The 13824-nt window shown below is 38.4% G+C and overlaps 1 protein-coding gene across 1 annotated transcript; it reads right to left on the bottom strand.

Annotated features, from left to right (window-relative positions):
* Positions 1-2166: 2166 nt before the first annotated feature.
* On the bottom strand, positions 2167-4707 carry LOC143882758 (disease resistance protein At4g27190-like). Its single transcript, XM_077386184.1, has one exon. It carries the CDS (start codon positions 4705-4707, stop codon positions 2167-2169), a length of 2541 nt encoding a protein of 846 aa, XP_077242299.1.
* Positions 4708-13824: the final 9117 nt, after the last annotated feature.

Here is a 13824-nt window from a genome sequence, read left to right as displayed (position 1 = left end):
CAAAAGGTCTTTATGGATCCCAATAATTCTCACAAGCCAATTAAAAAAGAAACTACAAGCTAGAACAGCGCCAATAACAAAAAGTTGTTGAGATGATATCATTTTCCTATCAAAAACTCCCTAGGTCAACCCTCCTTTTAACCAACTGGTAGGCATACTATCTATCGGTCGGAGCTCATATTGCTCCTATGATGCGGATTGTAGGCCCAATAAATGGCATATTTGCCCATTAGGACTTTTAAGAATTTATTTCATGATATTTAGTTTCTATGATTTTTATTTCTACGGTATATATTTAGTTTTAGGACTTTTATTTTCCATGCTATTTAGAATTAAGGAATTTATTTATTTTCTATGGAATTGATCTCTCTCCCCTACAGATTTCTTCTTCTTCCCCATTCTCTTCTTCTCCCATTCTTCTTCTTCTATTCTGCTCTTTCTCCTCTATTCTCCCTCATCTCTTCTTCTTCTCTTCTTTCGTCTATTTATCTTCCCTGGCCTGCATCATCGTGCATCTGTCGGGATTTGGAATGGATAAAAATTCAAAATTAAATTTTGATCATACCTCCTAGTTTTCCCTCCCTACGCCCCTTTTCAAATAAATCCATTCCTAAACCATTTTTAAGTGTTCCTAGCCCTCTCAAAACTCCTAACAGACGAAGAACCTAAGATCAAAACCTTGGCTTTAGTCCCACATTGAAAATTTAAACATAGATATAGGGAGCTTTTCAAGAGATAATTTACCACGGGTTAATCCATCGTATCATTATAGATAACGAGATATAACCGTGGAGTTAGAGAAACTCTAACTCAACAACCGATACTTAACATGATCTGTAACTCAAATTTCCAATTGACAAACTCAATCCGTTGAGAAATGAAGCTTCTCCAAAATTACTGTCAGGCAAATCGAGAGATCTCTGAACTGGAATGGACATCTAAGGTATCTGATATGTTCTTTACGAGCTCTTGCATCAAAATCATATTCAATTTTTTTTATTCAAATCAAAATGAGAGCCTCTCCCTCCAATTGGTGGGAAAATGGGCTATTTATAGCCAATTACAAAATGAAATGACAAAAACACCCCTAGCTTTTCTAGAATGACAAAAATGCCAAGAAAAGCTATGTTTCTGCATCAATACCTTAATTGGATGATCCTTGGCCTTTGATACGTACGTCTAAGCCTCGTATAGGATTCTGTCAAGAAAAGCTAAACCATTGATTTTTGTTGCCATTTTAGGCTTTGTTTGGATTGCATGAATTCTTTAGAGAAGTATAGAAAATAATTCTTTTTCTAGAATTCCTCCATTGTTTGAATACACATAAAACAAAGGTAACTTGAACTGCCGCAGTTCAATTTTTTGTTCCAAGGACCTTTAGTTTGTAATGATATCTTAAAGAAGTCATAAATACATCATATTTCTAGATGTGGAAGAAAAATAATTTTAAGATGGCAGTCATGCTTCAAGGTGGGCATCTTATCTTTCCAACAGTGTTCTAAGATACTTTTTATTTTACATCTACCTGGTCTTTCCTCTAATTTTCCTTCGTAAGTTTTTGAATTTGTGTTTATGTTGCCACTAGTATGCTTCAAGTTGGTCATCTATTCGTTCTTTTGACTGCTCTTGTTTAGAAACATTTTCAGATAACTTTCCTAATCATAGCTCTATAAATATTTCAGTGCTGGCATCATCCCTCATCATTTACTCGTTCACTTGTGGATGACAAAATATTCCAACTATTCTTTTCCTGTCGTCTTTCTCTATTTTTTTCCCAAATGGCAACAAATTTTTAAGGGCAGTGATAAATCGACCCCCTACTATCTTAAATCGAACCCATCTCTCTCTCTCTCTCAGCACTGCCCTATATGGGTCGATTTATCACTGCCCATCATTAAAATGAGGGTACAGCCCAGGGGACCAAGATGGTCAAAATACAAGCCAAAAGAAAAAAAAAGGAAGTGTAAAAAGATTCAAATTGAGTGAGTTCATATGTGAGCAAGGGAGAAATATGTCTTTGCAGTAATTGTTCAATTTTGGTTGACAGGAAAATCAAATTAAACATGTTCATCTATTCAGTTATTGCAATATAAAACCTCATTTCTCCAGCAAGAAAAATAGAATGACATTAATTTGATGATGATATTGTTGTGAACATTGCAAGGCTTATTCATTATCTAGTAAGAAGGCACGGGGTAATGGATACACATGAGAGACAGAGGCTTTGAAATATTTTTGAAGATTCAACTTGGTATCGTCATCTTCCCATTCTAATTTCTTCCACCATTCCTCTTCCCCCTCGATCTCTCGTATTTTATTTGCGTTACCGGTAGAAAAAGGAAGCCTTCGTAGGTCATCGCACCGCTCTACAGTAATCATCTCCAAAGCAGGCAATGAAAATGTTTCTTGGCAAATGCACCTCAATCGCGGCAACACTCCAAGTGTTAAAATCCGTAGCTTTGGAAGTGCATTTCTGTCCGCCACATTGGTTGAGACTATCTTCGGTGTATTTTCATCAACCACCTTTGCTCCAAATATCTCCTCCATATTGGAACAATTCCGTACATAGATGTCTTCAAGGTTGTCTAGTTCTTGAAGGAAATCATAGGGGATGAGACTCTTCAACCCCTCACAATGAATCACTGCGATCTTTCGTAATTTAGGAAATCTTCTTCCTCCTCCACTTGCAACCATTTCTTCCCAAATGTTTTCTACGTTCTCAATAGCTGTAAGGGATATTTCCTCTAGATTTGGTAGTACCTCATGTTGGACATCTTCTCTTCTTATCATTAGCTTTCTCACTTGACATTCGTAAATATTAAGTGATTTTAAGCATTGTAGTTGTATACTCTTAGAAAGTTCCCATATTCCATTTATAATGCCCCCCTTCAAATCTAAATCAATTGCAATGCTTAACATCCCCTCAGCACATTTGGCCAAGTGTTCAACATCGCCATCGATCTCCACCACTCTTTCCCCTGCTTGTAATGGTAACCAATCACGATCTCCTCTATTATGCCCTATGTAAATTTGAAAACTTGTCAGTCTTTTCAACCAATCCAAATCCAAAGGAAGATGAGCATTGCTATATACCCTGATTCGAAGAAAATACAAGCACTTCAAATGTAGTAGCTCCTCCAACGTCGCACTTTCCTCATCCACCTCGCCTTTCAAGTTCCACCCATAACCACTCTCATACATGTCTAGTACCTCCAGGCTAGACAAACTTGAGATTGTGTGGGCTTCAATGCTTTCTAACGCACCCGTCCAAGATAGATTCAGTAACCTTAGATTACTCAGTTCGCCCACCTCTTTTGGCAGTGATTCTATAAGTGTGCCACTTAAATTCAAGACTCTAAGTGCTTTCAAACCTAGAAAGAATTCCTTAGGGATCTTCTTAAGAGGATTACTCTGTAGAAACAAAGTTGATAGCCTAGAGCATCCAGCTAAATACTTAGGAATCTCACTTAGTTCCCCACCAATAAGTGATACTCTTTTAATTGAATCATGCATCCCCTCCCCAATCATCATCTTATTGAAGCCCATGTCAGATTGTACAAAGAATTTACTCCCATCTTTAGATGAGGACACCATCCATAGAGCGAACTCGCGAATAATATCATGCATTTTTACTGTTCCTTGATGATTTCCAGGTTCCAGCATGCAAGAATTCTTGAGCTTTTCAATCAAAGCAACTCCAGTAGTATCCGAGGATTCCTCTGGATTCATTGATTCATCTAGTAATCCCTCAGCTCTCCAATATTGTATGAGCTCACCTTCTCCAATAGAAAAATCCTTAGGAAATAACGAGCAATACAATAAGCAGGATTGGATGTTCTTACCTTGTAACGAGTCGTAACTCCATTTCAAAGGCAAAAATACCTCCTCAGCAGGTTCAATAATAATTGCCGACCTTCTAAGTCCTTCCAAGGCATCCCTCCAAAACCCGACCGTTTTCTTTCCTCTCATAGAGCTACCAACAACCTTAATTGCTGGTGGCAACCCCATACAAGCTTGAGCAACCTCCCTTGCTAGAGATTTTATCTCTTCGACATCAGGTAAGTCTCCAACATAATTACCAAACAACTCCCAACCCGCTTCATCATTTAGACCGTCGACTCTAATGTTTTCATTCGTCTCCATCTGGTTACAGACATCCAAAGATCTGGATGTTAATATGATCTTACAACCCAGGAAATCTTCTCCTTGTGGAATGCCCACCTTGTCCAAATCGATTTTCTCCCAAACACCATCCATGATCAAGAGAAATTTCTTCTCTTTTTTCAATTCTTCCAACAATATGTTGGTCCCTCTTTCCTTGCTCTCTCCCCTCAACTCATTCCTCAATCCCAATCTTCTAGCAATTTGGAATTGGATCCCATGCAAGTCTGTGATGCTTGACACAGTGACCCAAATGACAATATCAAAGGGTTGCGCCGAAGAAGATCCTTCGGCTAACATATTATTTAAGTTACGTACAAGAGTAGTCTTACCTACTCCTCCCATACCATATATTCCAATCTTTCTGGTGTGATCATTCAAAACTAGCCCCATAAGACGATCTAATAACTTTGATGCAGCATGTTGATGTACAATTGTTGGGCCTGGTATCAACTCGACCGGTTCTCGCAGAGGATAAGAAATCACAAACCCTGCTGGAAAATTGGTAGAGCCAATAGGCTGGCTCACCTCTTGGATCTTTTCCATGATACTTTTGCTCAATCTAGAATGCAAATAACAATTCGGGCATAGATGTGGAATTGGTGAGGAAGGCTATTTGAAGAACAACGTAAATAGAAGTAATGATAAAGAAAGAGAAGACGGTGGTCTAAGCAAATTGGTATACGGCAACTTCAATAATTCAACAAATGATTTTTCTAGAAAGTTAGAAAAATCTGAAGCAGGAATAAAAATAATTGAGGTTGAAACACCACTTGTATTATTTCAAGGGACAAAAGGAAAAGACAAAGCAATAATGCAACAACAGCTGGCAACTGTGTTAGCACATGAATTTTGACTCTCCTTTTATAGGATGATCCTATCCCTCCGATCTACAGGAGATTGCACAGAGAGAGAGAGAGAGAGACTGATTGTGGTGGGACCATCCTCAATCACATTTCATGCTACAAAATTGAGAAGTGATATATTCACCCCTATTTTTTACTTGAAACAGCCCCCTCTAGTGTAAAAGAATATGCATAATTACACTAGAGGGGGCTGCCCTAAGTAAAGAAAGAAGGGCGAATGTAGCATTTCCCTACAAAATTAGCACTTATTTGTGGAGAATGAGATTTTATATGATGTGTGGCCGTCTAGTACAGTATTTTTGAAAAAGCATTGGAGGCCCACTCCATAGGATGATCTAAACCGTCCATTTGTTGGCCGGCTCCATAGGAAGATCCAAACCGTCTTTTTGTGCGGCCATAACGTAAATAGGTTTTGCCACCACATAATTAGTCCCTTAATTCATTGACAGATTTGGTCATGAAAATCTGCGATTTTTTCCAAAGCTTTAATCATGACACATTTTATAGGATAATCTGAGCCGTTCATTTGTTGAACCTAACCCTCCGATCTCTAAAGGGACTACATATTAGGGAACTCTCTACAGATCGGAGGGTTAGTATAATCGTATGGAAATGATTGTTGGGGCATAACGTATTTACATTGTGGCCCAGTAAATGAATGGTTCGGATCGTCCTAGCGCTCTTTGAAAAATACTGTACTAAATGGCCCCCACACGATATAAATCTCACATCTGTAGATAAACACCACTTTGTCAGCCATTTTTTGAGCATTTCACATTTTTTTTTCCATTTGTCACCCATTAACCAATCATGCAATTCATCCGAGCATTGTGAGTTTTGGACCATTGACAATCCAAAAGACAAGTGTGCGTGGCATCCATTAACAAGTTTTTCTTAGCCCGTTCACTATAAACTCTTTAAGCACATGTTCGAAGAGGAGTTTATTTCACCCAAGATGGGTTTATTTCATCCCGATGGCAAAAAAAACTCTGGTCAATAGCGAACAGAGGTAAGTTTACTACTAGCCAATGGGCTAAGGCCAAGTCAACCGATCTTGAGTGCCAAACCTATTATTATGTTTAGATTTTGAGTCCAATAATTGGTTTAGCACTCACAAAGTGACAATCAGTTGGCATAATCATAAACGAATAGAGCCTAGTAAATTTGAGTCCACTAATTGGTTTTGGACTCACAATCGGTTATCATAATCCTAAGCAAACAGGGCCTATAGGGGAGAAGGTCAACGGAGGCCGGACGCCAAAGGTTTCACAGGGTGGTGCGCCTTATTTTATCAACCGCGCCAAAACACAGCCTAGAGAATGCAAGCTTACACAAATTGCACATTCGCTCCGACACCAAAAATCATATGGAGACCGAGAATAGGACTTGGCAGAGGACCTGTAATGCGAATATGCCATGTGTTCAATAAAAATTTACTTTTTGATGATTTCCCTAAAATTAAGGGTTGGCTCACGTCACTTGTGATGTTGTGGCATGAATCAATTTGCTAGGTCCTCTTTTAGGTCCTATTCTCGGTTTCCCTAGCATTACCTTAGCAAAGGAAAATAGACACTTAGTAATTCTATGTTTTCTATAAGCTTATTTACATCCATCTTAGAATTTAAAATCAGTCGAGACCAAGTTAATCGAATGGTGACCTGGCTAGACAAGGTTAAGGCAGTTAAGCACCAGATGTCGCTTTCCAGAAAGTGAAGGTAGCTACCAGCATAAACTAAGGGAACATGTGAGGGATGGAGCGGGAAGTGGGTGGTTACCGGGAGTTCCCTTTCTGAGGATGTGTGACAATTGCGGGTGGAAGGGCTATAAAAAGAAGCGGTTGTCATGGAAGAAAAGGTTCCAGAACCGAATCAAAACATGTCTTAACATTTATCTATTATAATTTACTTTTTAGCACTCTCATTTACTTTTCTTAGTTGTAGCTTGTCCGATAAAATTAAGAAAACCTGAATTCATCTCCCAAGGTGAGTTTTTATCTCTCCCTATCTCTATCTCTCGCACTGGCGTTTATTTGAGTTGGGCTGCTAGTTGGTCAATCGGACGATCTTTCGATCCTGAAGGTCATTTTGCACGCTGCGTGCATCGACATTCCCCCGCCAGTCATTCACATTATGCGTGTGTCGACATCGCAAATTTGACGTCACTTCGTACTGATAAAAAGTCATTTTCATATTGCAGAGGCATTACAGCCCAAGGAAGAAAGTGACATTCTCATCTTCTCAATCACCTGACACCCAATCCCAAGAGATGGAAAAGTTTCCCTCGTCGACCCTTCGAATTTTCTTGTGAGACCGGCCAGCCCTTGCATCCACCATATTCATACGCACCCACGAGCGCACCTATTCCTACACAACAGATGCATTGACCGAATATGTAGGACGATTTTAGACTGAACAGGGTTGGGGACTATATCATTTCACATTTATCTCCTCTACTTATTTTGAATTAGATGTGGTAAAATTGATGTGCTAACACTGTTTAGGAAGGCCATAATTGTCTATTAGACTCCCTATTTAAGGAAATTCTTATTCTGATAATGACACTCTTCATGTTTACACTTTTCTCGCTAAGTGTAAAGATGATTTTCATGTTTTAAATGCACTCTTCTTTCTTTTCTTTTTTTAAATACTCTCCTTTAGCATTTTCATGTTTTAAGATGATTTTGTTTACCCATAAAAAATTAAAAAAAAAAACCTGCTACAATTCTTGAAAAGTTATTAGTAACCAAATACAAAATGTAGTGAAAATGTGAGGATTGCCATAATTATGCAAGGGAGTGCAAATATCATTTCCCTGTTTTGAGTCACACATAGCTGTATTAGTTTTGCTTTTATAAACTTACAAGCGCATAATGTTGACACCAATCTCTTTCATGCTCTGGCCCTTTGATGCCATAAAAAGTCCTATGTCAAGAGGTGAGGGTAGGGCTGCAACAGGGTCGGGTTTTTCAAAACCCTAGCCCAACCCTGGAACCCATTATCTCGGCCCTGACCTACCCTGACCTTGAGTCAGGGCCGAAAAACCTCAACCCATTGCCCGCCCTACAAGGCTCAGTGCTGGCCCTGGCCCGCCCTGATTGGACAGGGCCGGCCCTAGTTGACCCTAGTGCAAATACCTGTTAAGAGTGCCAAAAATAAAGCAACCACTTATCATATAGAACAAAATGATCAATTAATAGAGAAAGGGAACAAAATAAGACAATATGAATTCAACAACATGACGGACAACAGAGACAATTAATAATAATAATCTAAAGAAACATCAATCCAAGATAATAGAAAACATTAGCAAAAGAAACATGCACAGATGGTTCAATTCTATAATAGAAACTTGGGGTCGGCCCGGATCAGGGTACCCGAGGCATTAACCCATAACCCGACCCGACCTGAGTCAGGGTCTAAAAAAATGAACCCTGACCCGCCCTCAGGGTTGGAAAATCCAGCCCTGACCCTGTTCGGGCTCAGGGAGGGTTAGGGCTGACAGGGCCAAACTTGCACCCTTAGGTGAGGGGTTCAAGATTGGTAGATTTGATAATTTTGAGTCCAGTATTCGGTTTGGCACTCACAGTTAATTGACATAATCTCAAATGAACATGGCCTTAAGATTCTGACAACCTATTGTGACTGCGGTACCGATTATTGGACTCAAAATTAAATGTAATTTCAAGTCCAATAATTGGTATTGGAGCCACAGTGGATTGTCAGAATCTTAAACTAATAAGGCCTTAGTAACCTGATTATTAGGGATCATGTGCCGAAGGTTTGAGATTGCAGTAGGTTCTAACAGGGTTTTAAGTCTTTATTAGGTATGGTCTTTAATAGATGTTCATGTAGTAGCTTCATTTCTGTGTTGTAACAAGCTTGATCAGCTCGTTGGGGCTCTCTGGTGTATGTGTTTTCTTCACTTAATTAATAATATCTGCTATATTAAAAAATAGTAAAGCAAAATGATATGAGTGACATAGATGACAGTTTCATGTTTGTCAAGAAAATAATCCTTGTTCCCGGTCATGTGGTTACTACAACTACTATCTAAATACCATATTTCATCATTCAATTCAACATTGGCAGTTAGACATGACAAAAATACGTTATCTTCTTTTTCAGCTTTTTCATCACTTTTCTCTTCATGATAATTTGCTTGTTCCCTAGCCTTTTGATGACAATTTTTTTCCATATGACCATACTTTTTGCAATAAAAATATTGTGGTAAATTTCTATTTTGATTTCCACTATCCTTATACCAGCAATCCTTATCACTATTGTTTGATCTTTTGCAAATAGAACAAAGATTCATGGTTACCTCCACTTTGATTTTTCTGATAACCACTTGATTGGCCTCTACCTCTTCCTCTGCTGCGGAATCCACCACGTCCACGGCCTCTTCCTCCTCCGAAACCTCTATTTAAATCATCAAATCTTTCCTTCGAATCCATTTTTGATTGAAACGCTTGTTCTAGTAGATTTTCAGCAGTTCTATTCAATCTCTGCTCATGTGCTTGCAAAGAACCCATTAATTCATTCATAGAATATGTAGATAAATCTTTAGACTCTTCTATGGCAGCAACTACATGATCAAATTTATTTGGAAGACTCCTTAACACTTTTTTCAACAATTTTTTGATCATCTAATTTCCCCCCATAAGTTCTAATTTGATTTACAATAGAACTCTCTAGAGAAAAAAAACTTGAATTGATTCAGAATTTTTCATCATCAAATTCTCAAAATCACGAAGAAGGGTTTGTAACTTAATAGAAATTACCTTCGTAGTACCTTGGTATTCTTCTTGAAGCAAATCCCATGCTTCTTTCGATGTAGTTGCAGCCATGATCCTTGAAAATATTGGTTCATCCATAGCTTGTTGGATGAGGAAAAGAGCCCTTACATCTTTCTTTTTACTCTCCTCCAATTCGTTCTTTTATGCCGTGGTCAATCTTTCCACTTCTGCAAAATTTTCATGACCACTCTCCACCAATTCCTATAATTTATAAGACATAAATAACGTCTTCATCTTAATTGACCAATATTGAAAATTATCTCCTTTAAATAAATGAACACTTTGCTGAAAATTTGAAGAATTGGTGTTATTTTTCATGTTGCGAACTTACCAAACCCTTGCCAGTGTTTTCTTGAATTCGCCTTGGCTTTTCTGTTCTATGGAAATCCCAAGAACTTCTGCTTTGATACCAATTTGTAGGAATATAAGAACTAGAAATAATAAGAAACAAAGAATAAGAGAGGAGGTTTCACTTTGAACAAAAGCAAACGGCACTTTTTTTTATTCATTCATCTCACACCAAAATAATGACAATTGGCCCTTTAAATAGATCTTGCACACGTTCAACAGTAAGTGCACGATTCCATGTTTCACAAACCTAGTCAAATTCTAAAACTTAACTTGACCCTAAAAGATAAACACTTCTCCGTGTAAAATAGCTACTCACTTTCTAATAGATAATAGCAACTTAATGAATACGCATAAAACAAGACTCTTACACCACCGACTAGGGCTGCAACAGGGTCGGGTTTTTCAAAACCCTAGGCCAACCCTGGAACCCATTATCTCGGCCCTGACCCGCCCTGACCCTAAGTCAGGGCCGAAAAACCTCAACCCATTGCCCGCCCTACAAGGCTTAGTGCTGGCCCTGGCCCGCCCTAATTGGACAAGGCCGGCCCTAGTTGACCCTAGTGCAAATACCTGTTAAGAGTGCCAAAAATAAAGCAACCACTTATCATATAGAACAAAATGATCAATTAATAGAGAAAGGGAGCAAAATAAGACAATATGAATTCAACAACATGAGGGACAACAGAGACAATTAATAATAATAATCTAAAGAAACATCAATCCAAGATAATAGAAAACATTAGCAAAAGAAACATGCACAGATGGTTCAATTCTATAATAGAAACTTGGAGTCGGGCCAGGTCAGGGTACCCGAGGCATTAACCCAGAACCTGACCCGACCTGAGTCAGGGTCTAAAAAAATGAACCCTGACCCGCCATCAGGGTTGGAAAATCCAACCCTGACCCTGTTCGGGCTCAGGGCGGGTTAGGGCTGACAGGGCCAAACTTGTACACTTAGGTGAGGGGTTCAAGATTGGTAGATTTGATAATTTTGAGTCCAGTATTCTGTTTGGCACTCACAGTCAATAGACATAATCTCAAACGAACATGGCCTTAAGATTCTGACAACCTATTGTGACTGCGGTACCGATTATTGGACTCAAAATTAAATGTAATTTTAAGTCCAATAATTGGTATTGGAGCCACAGTGGATTGTCAGAATCTTAAACTAATAAGGCCTTAGTAACCTGATTATTAGGGATCATGTGCCGAAGGTTTGAGATTGCAGTAGGTTCTAGCAGGGTTTTAAGTCATTGTTAGGTATGGTCTTTAATAGATGTTCATGTAGTAGCTTCATTTCTGTGTTGTAACAAGCTTGATTAGCTCGTTGGGGCTCTCTGGTGTATGTGTTTTCCTCACTTAATTAATAATATCTGCTCTATTAAAAAATAGTAAAGCAAAATGATATGAGTGACATAGATGACAGTTTCATGTATGTCAAGAAAATAATCCTTGTTCCCGGTCATGTGATTACTACAACTACTATCTAAATACCATATTTCATCATTCAATTCAACATTGGCAGTTAGACATGACAAAAATACGTTATCTTCTTTTTCAACTTTTTCATCACTTTTCTCTTCATGATAATTTGCTTGTTCCCTAGCCTTTTGATGACAATTTTTTTCCATATGACCATACTTTTTGCAATAAAAATATTGTGGTAAAATTCTATTTTGATTTCCACTATCCTTATACCAGCAATCCTTATCACTATGATTTGATCCTTTGCAAATAGAACAAAATAAAGAAGTAGATTCATAGTTACCTCCACTTTGATTTTTCTGATAACCACTTGATTGGCCTCTACCTCTTCCTCTACTGCGGAATCCACCACGTCCACGGCCTCTTCCTCCTCGGAAACCTTTATTTAAATCATCAAATCTTTCCTTCGAATCCACTTTTGATTGAAATGCTTGTTCTAGTGGATTTTCTGCAGTTCTATTCAATCTCTGCTCATGTGCTTGCAAAGAACCCATTAATTCATTCATAGAATATGTAGATAAATCTTTAGAGTCTTCTATGGCAGCAACTACATGATCAAATTTATTTGAAAGACTCCTTAACACTTTTTTCATAAAATTTTTGAACATCTAATTTTTCCCCATAAGTTCTAATTTGATTTACAATAGAACTCTCTAGAGATAATTGATTCAGAATTTTTCATCATCAAATTCTCAAAATCACGACGAAGGGTTTGTAACATAATAGAAATTACCTTCGTAGTACCTTGGTATTCTTCTTGAAGCAAATCCCATGCTTCTTTCCATGTAGTTGCAGCCATGATCCTTGGAATTATTGGTTCATCCATAGCTTGTTGGATGAGGAAAAGAGCCCTTACATCTTTCTTTTTACTCTCCTTCAATTCATTCTTTTGTGCCGTGGTCAATCTTTCCACTTCTGCAAAATTTTCATAACCACTCTCCACCAATTCCTATAATTCATAAGACATAAATAACGTCTTCATCTTAATTGACCAAAATTGAAAATTATCTCCTTTAAATAAATGAACACTTTGCTGAAAATTTGAAGAATTGGTGTTACCTTCCATGTTGCGAACTTACCAAACCCTTGCCAGTGTTTTCTTGAATTCGCCCTGGCTTTTCTGTTCTATGGAAATCCAAAGACCTTCTGCTTTGATACCAATTTGTAGGAATATAAGAACTAGAAATAATAAGAAACAAAGAATAAGAGAGGAGGTTTCACTTTGAACAAAAGCAAACGGCACTTTTTTTTTATTCATTCATCTCATACCAAAATAATGACAATTGGCCCTTTAAATAGATGTTGCACACGTTCAACAGTAAGTGCACGATTCCTTGTTTCACAAACCTAGTCAAATTCTAAAACTTAACTTGACCCTAAAAGATAAACACTTCTCCGTGTAAAATAGCTACTCACTTTCTAATAGATAATAGCAACTTAATGAATACGCATAAAACAAGACTCTTACACCACCGACTAGGATTGCAACAGGGTCGGGTTGGGTCGGGTTTTTCAAAACCCTAGCCCAACCCTGGATCCCATTATCTCGGCTCATATCCACCCTGACCCTGAGTCAGGGCCGAAAAACCTCAACCTATTGCCCGCCCTACAGGGCTCAGTGCTGGCCATGGCCCGCCCTGATTGGCCCTGATTGGGCAGGGCCGGGCCTAATTGACCCTAGTGCAAATACCTGCTAAGAGTGCCAAAAATAAAGCAACCACTTATCATATAGAACAAAATTATCAATAAACAGAGAAAGGGAACAAAATAAGACAATATGAATTCAACAACATGACGGGGAACAAAGACAATTAATAATAATAATCTAAAGAAACATCAATCCAAGATAATAGAAAACATTAGCAAAAGAAACATGCACAGATGGTTCAATTCTATAATAGAAAACTTAGGGCGGGCCGGGTCAGGGTACCCGAGGCATTAACCAAGAACCCGACCCAACCTGAGTCAGGGTCTAAAAAAATGAACCCTGACCCGCCCTCAGGGTTGGAAAATCCCGTCCTGACCCTGTTCGGGCTCAGGGCAGGTCAGAGCCAAACTTGCACCCCTACCACCGACTCTAGAATAACGTTAAAAGTTAAAACAGACTTGTTTAGGCTTGTGTGGGCCCACATGCAAATTCCCCGTTTTGAATTACTTTCCAACAAT

This window comes from Tasmannia lanceolata, unplaced genomic scaffold (genome assembly GCF_043159265.1).
Source record: "Tasmannia lanceolata isolate RefF3 unplaced genomic scaffold, GAP_Taslan_0.1 ptg000008l, whole genome shotgun sequence".
Classification (NCBI taxonomy): Eukaryota; Viridiplantae; Streptophyta; class Magnoliopsida; order Canellales; family Winteraceae; genus Tasmannia; species Tasmannia lanceolata.
Note: the sequence above shows the minus strand (reverse complement) of the source record. Positions and strands in the feature narration are given on the sequence as shown.

Coding starts and splice junctions, on each gene's coding strand:
- LOC143882758 (XM_077386184.1), bottom strand. CDS start 4,707: ATGGAAAAGATCCAAGAGGTGAGCCAGCCTATTGGCTCTACCAATTTT.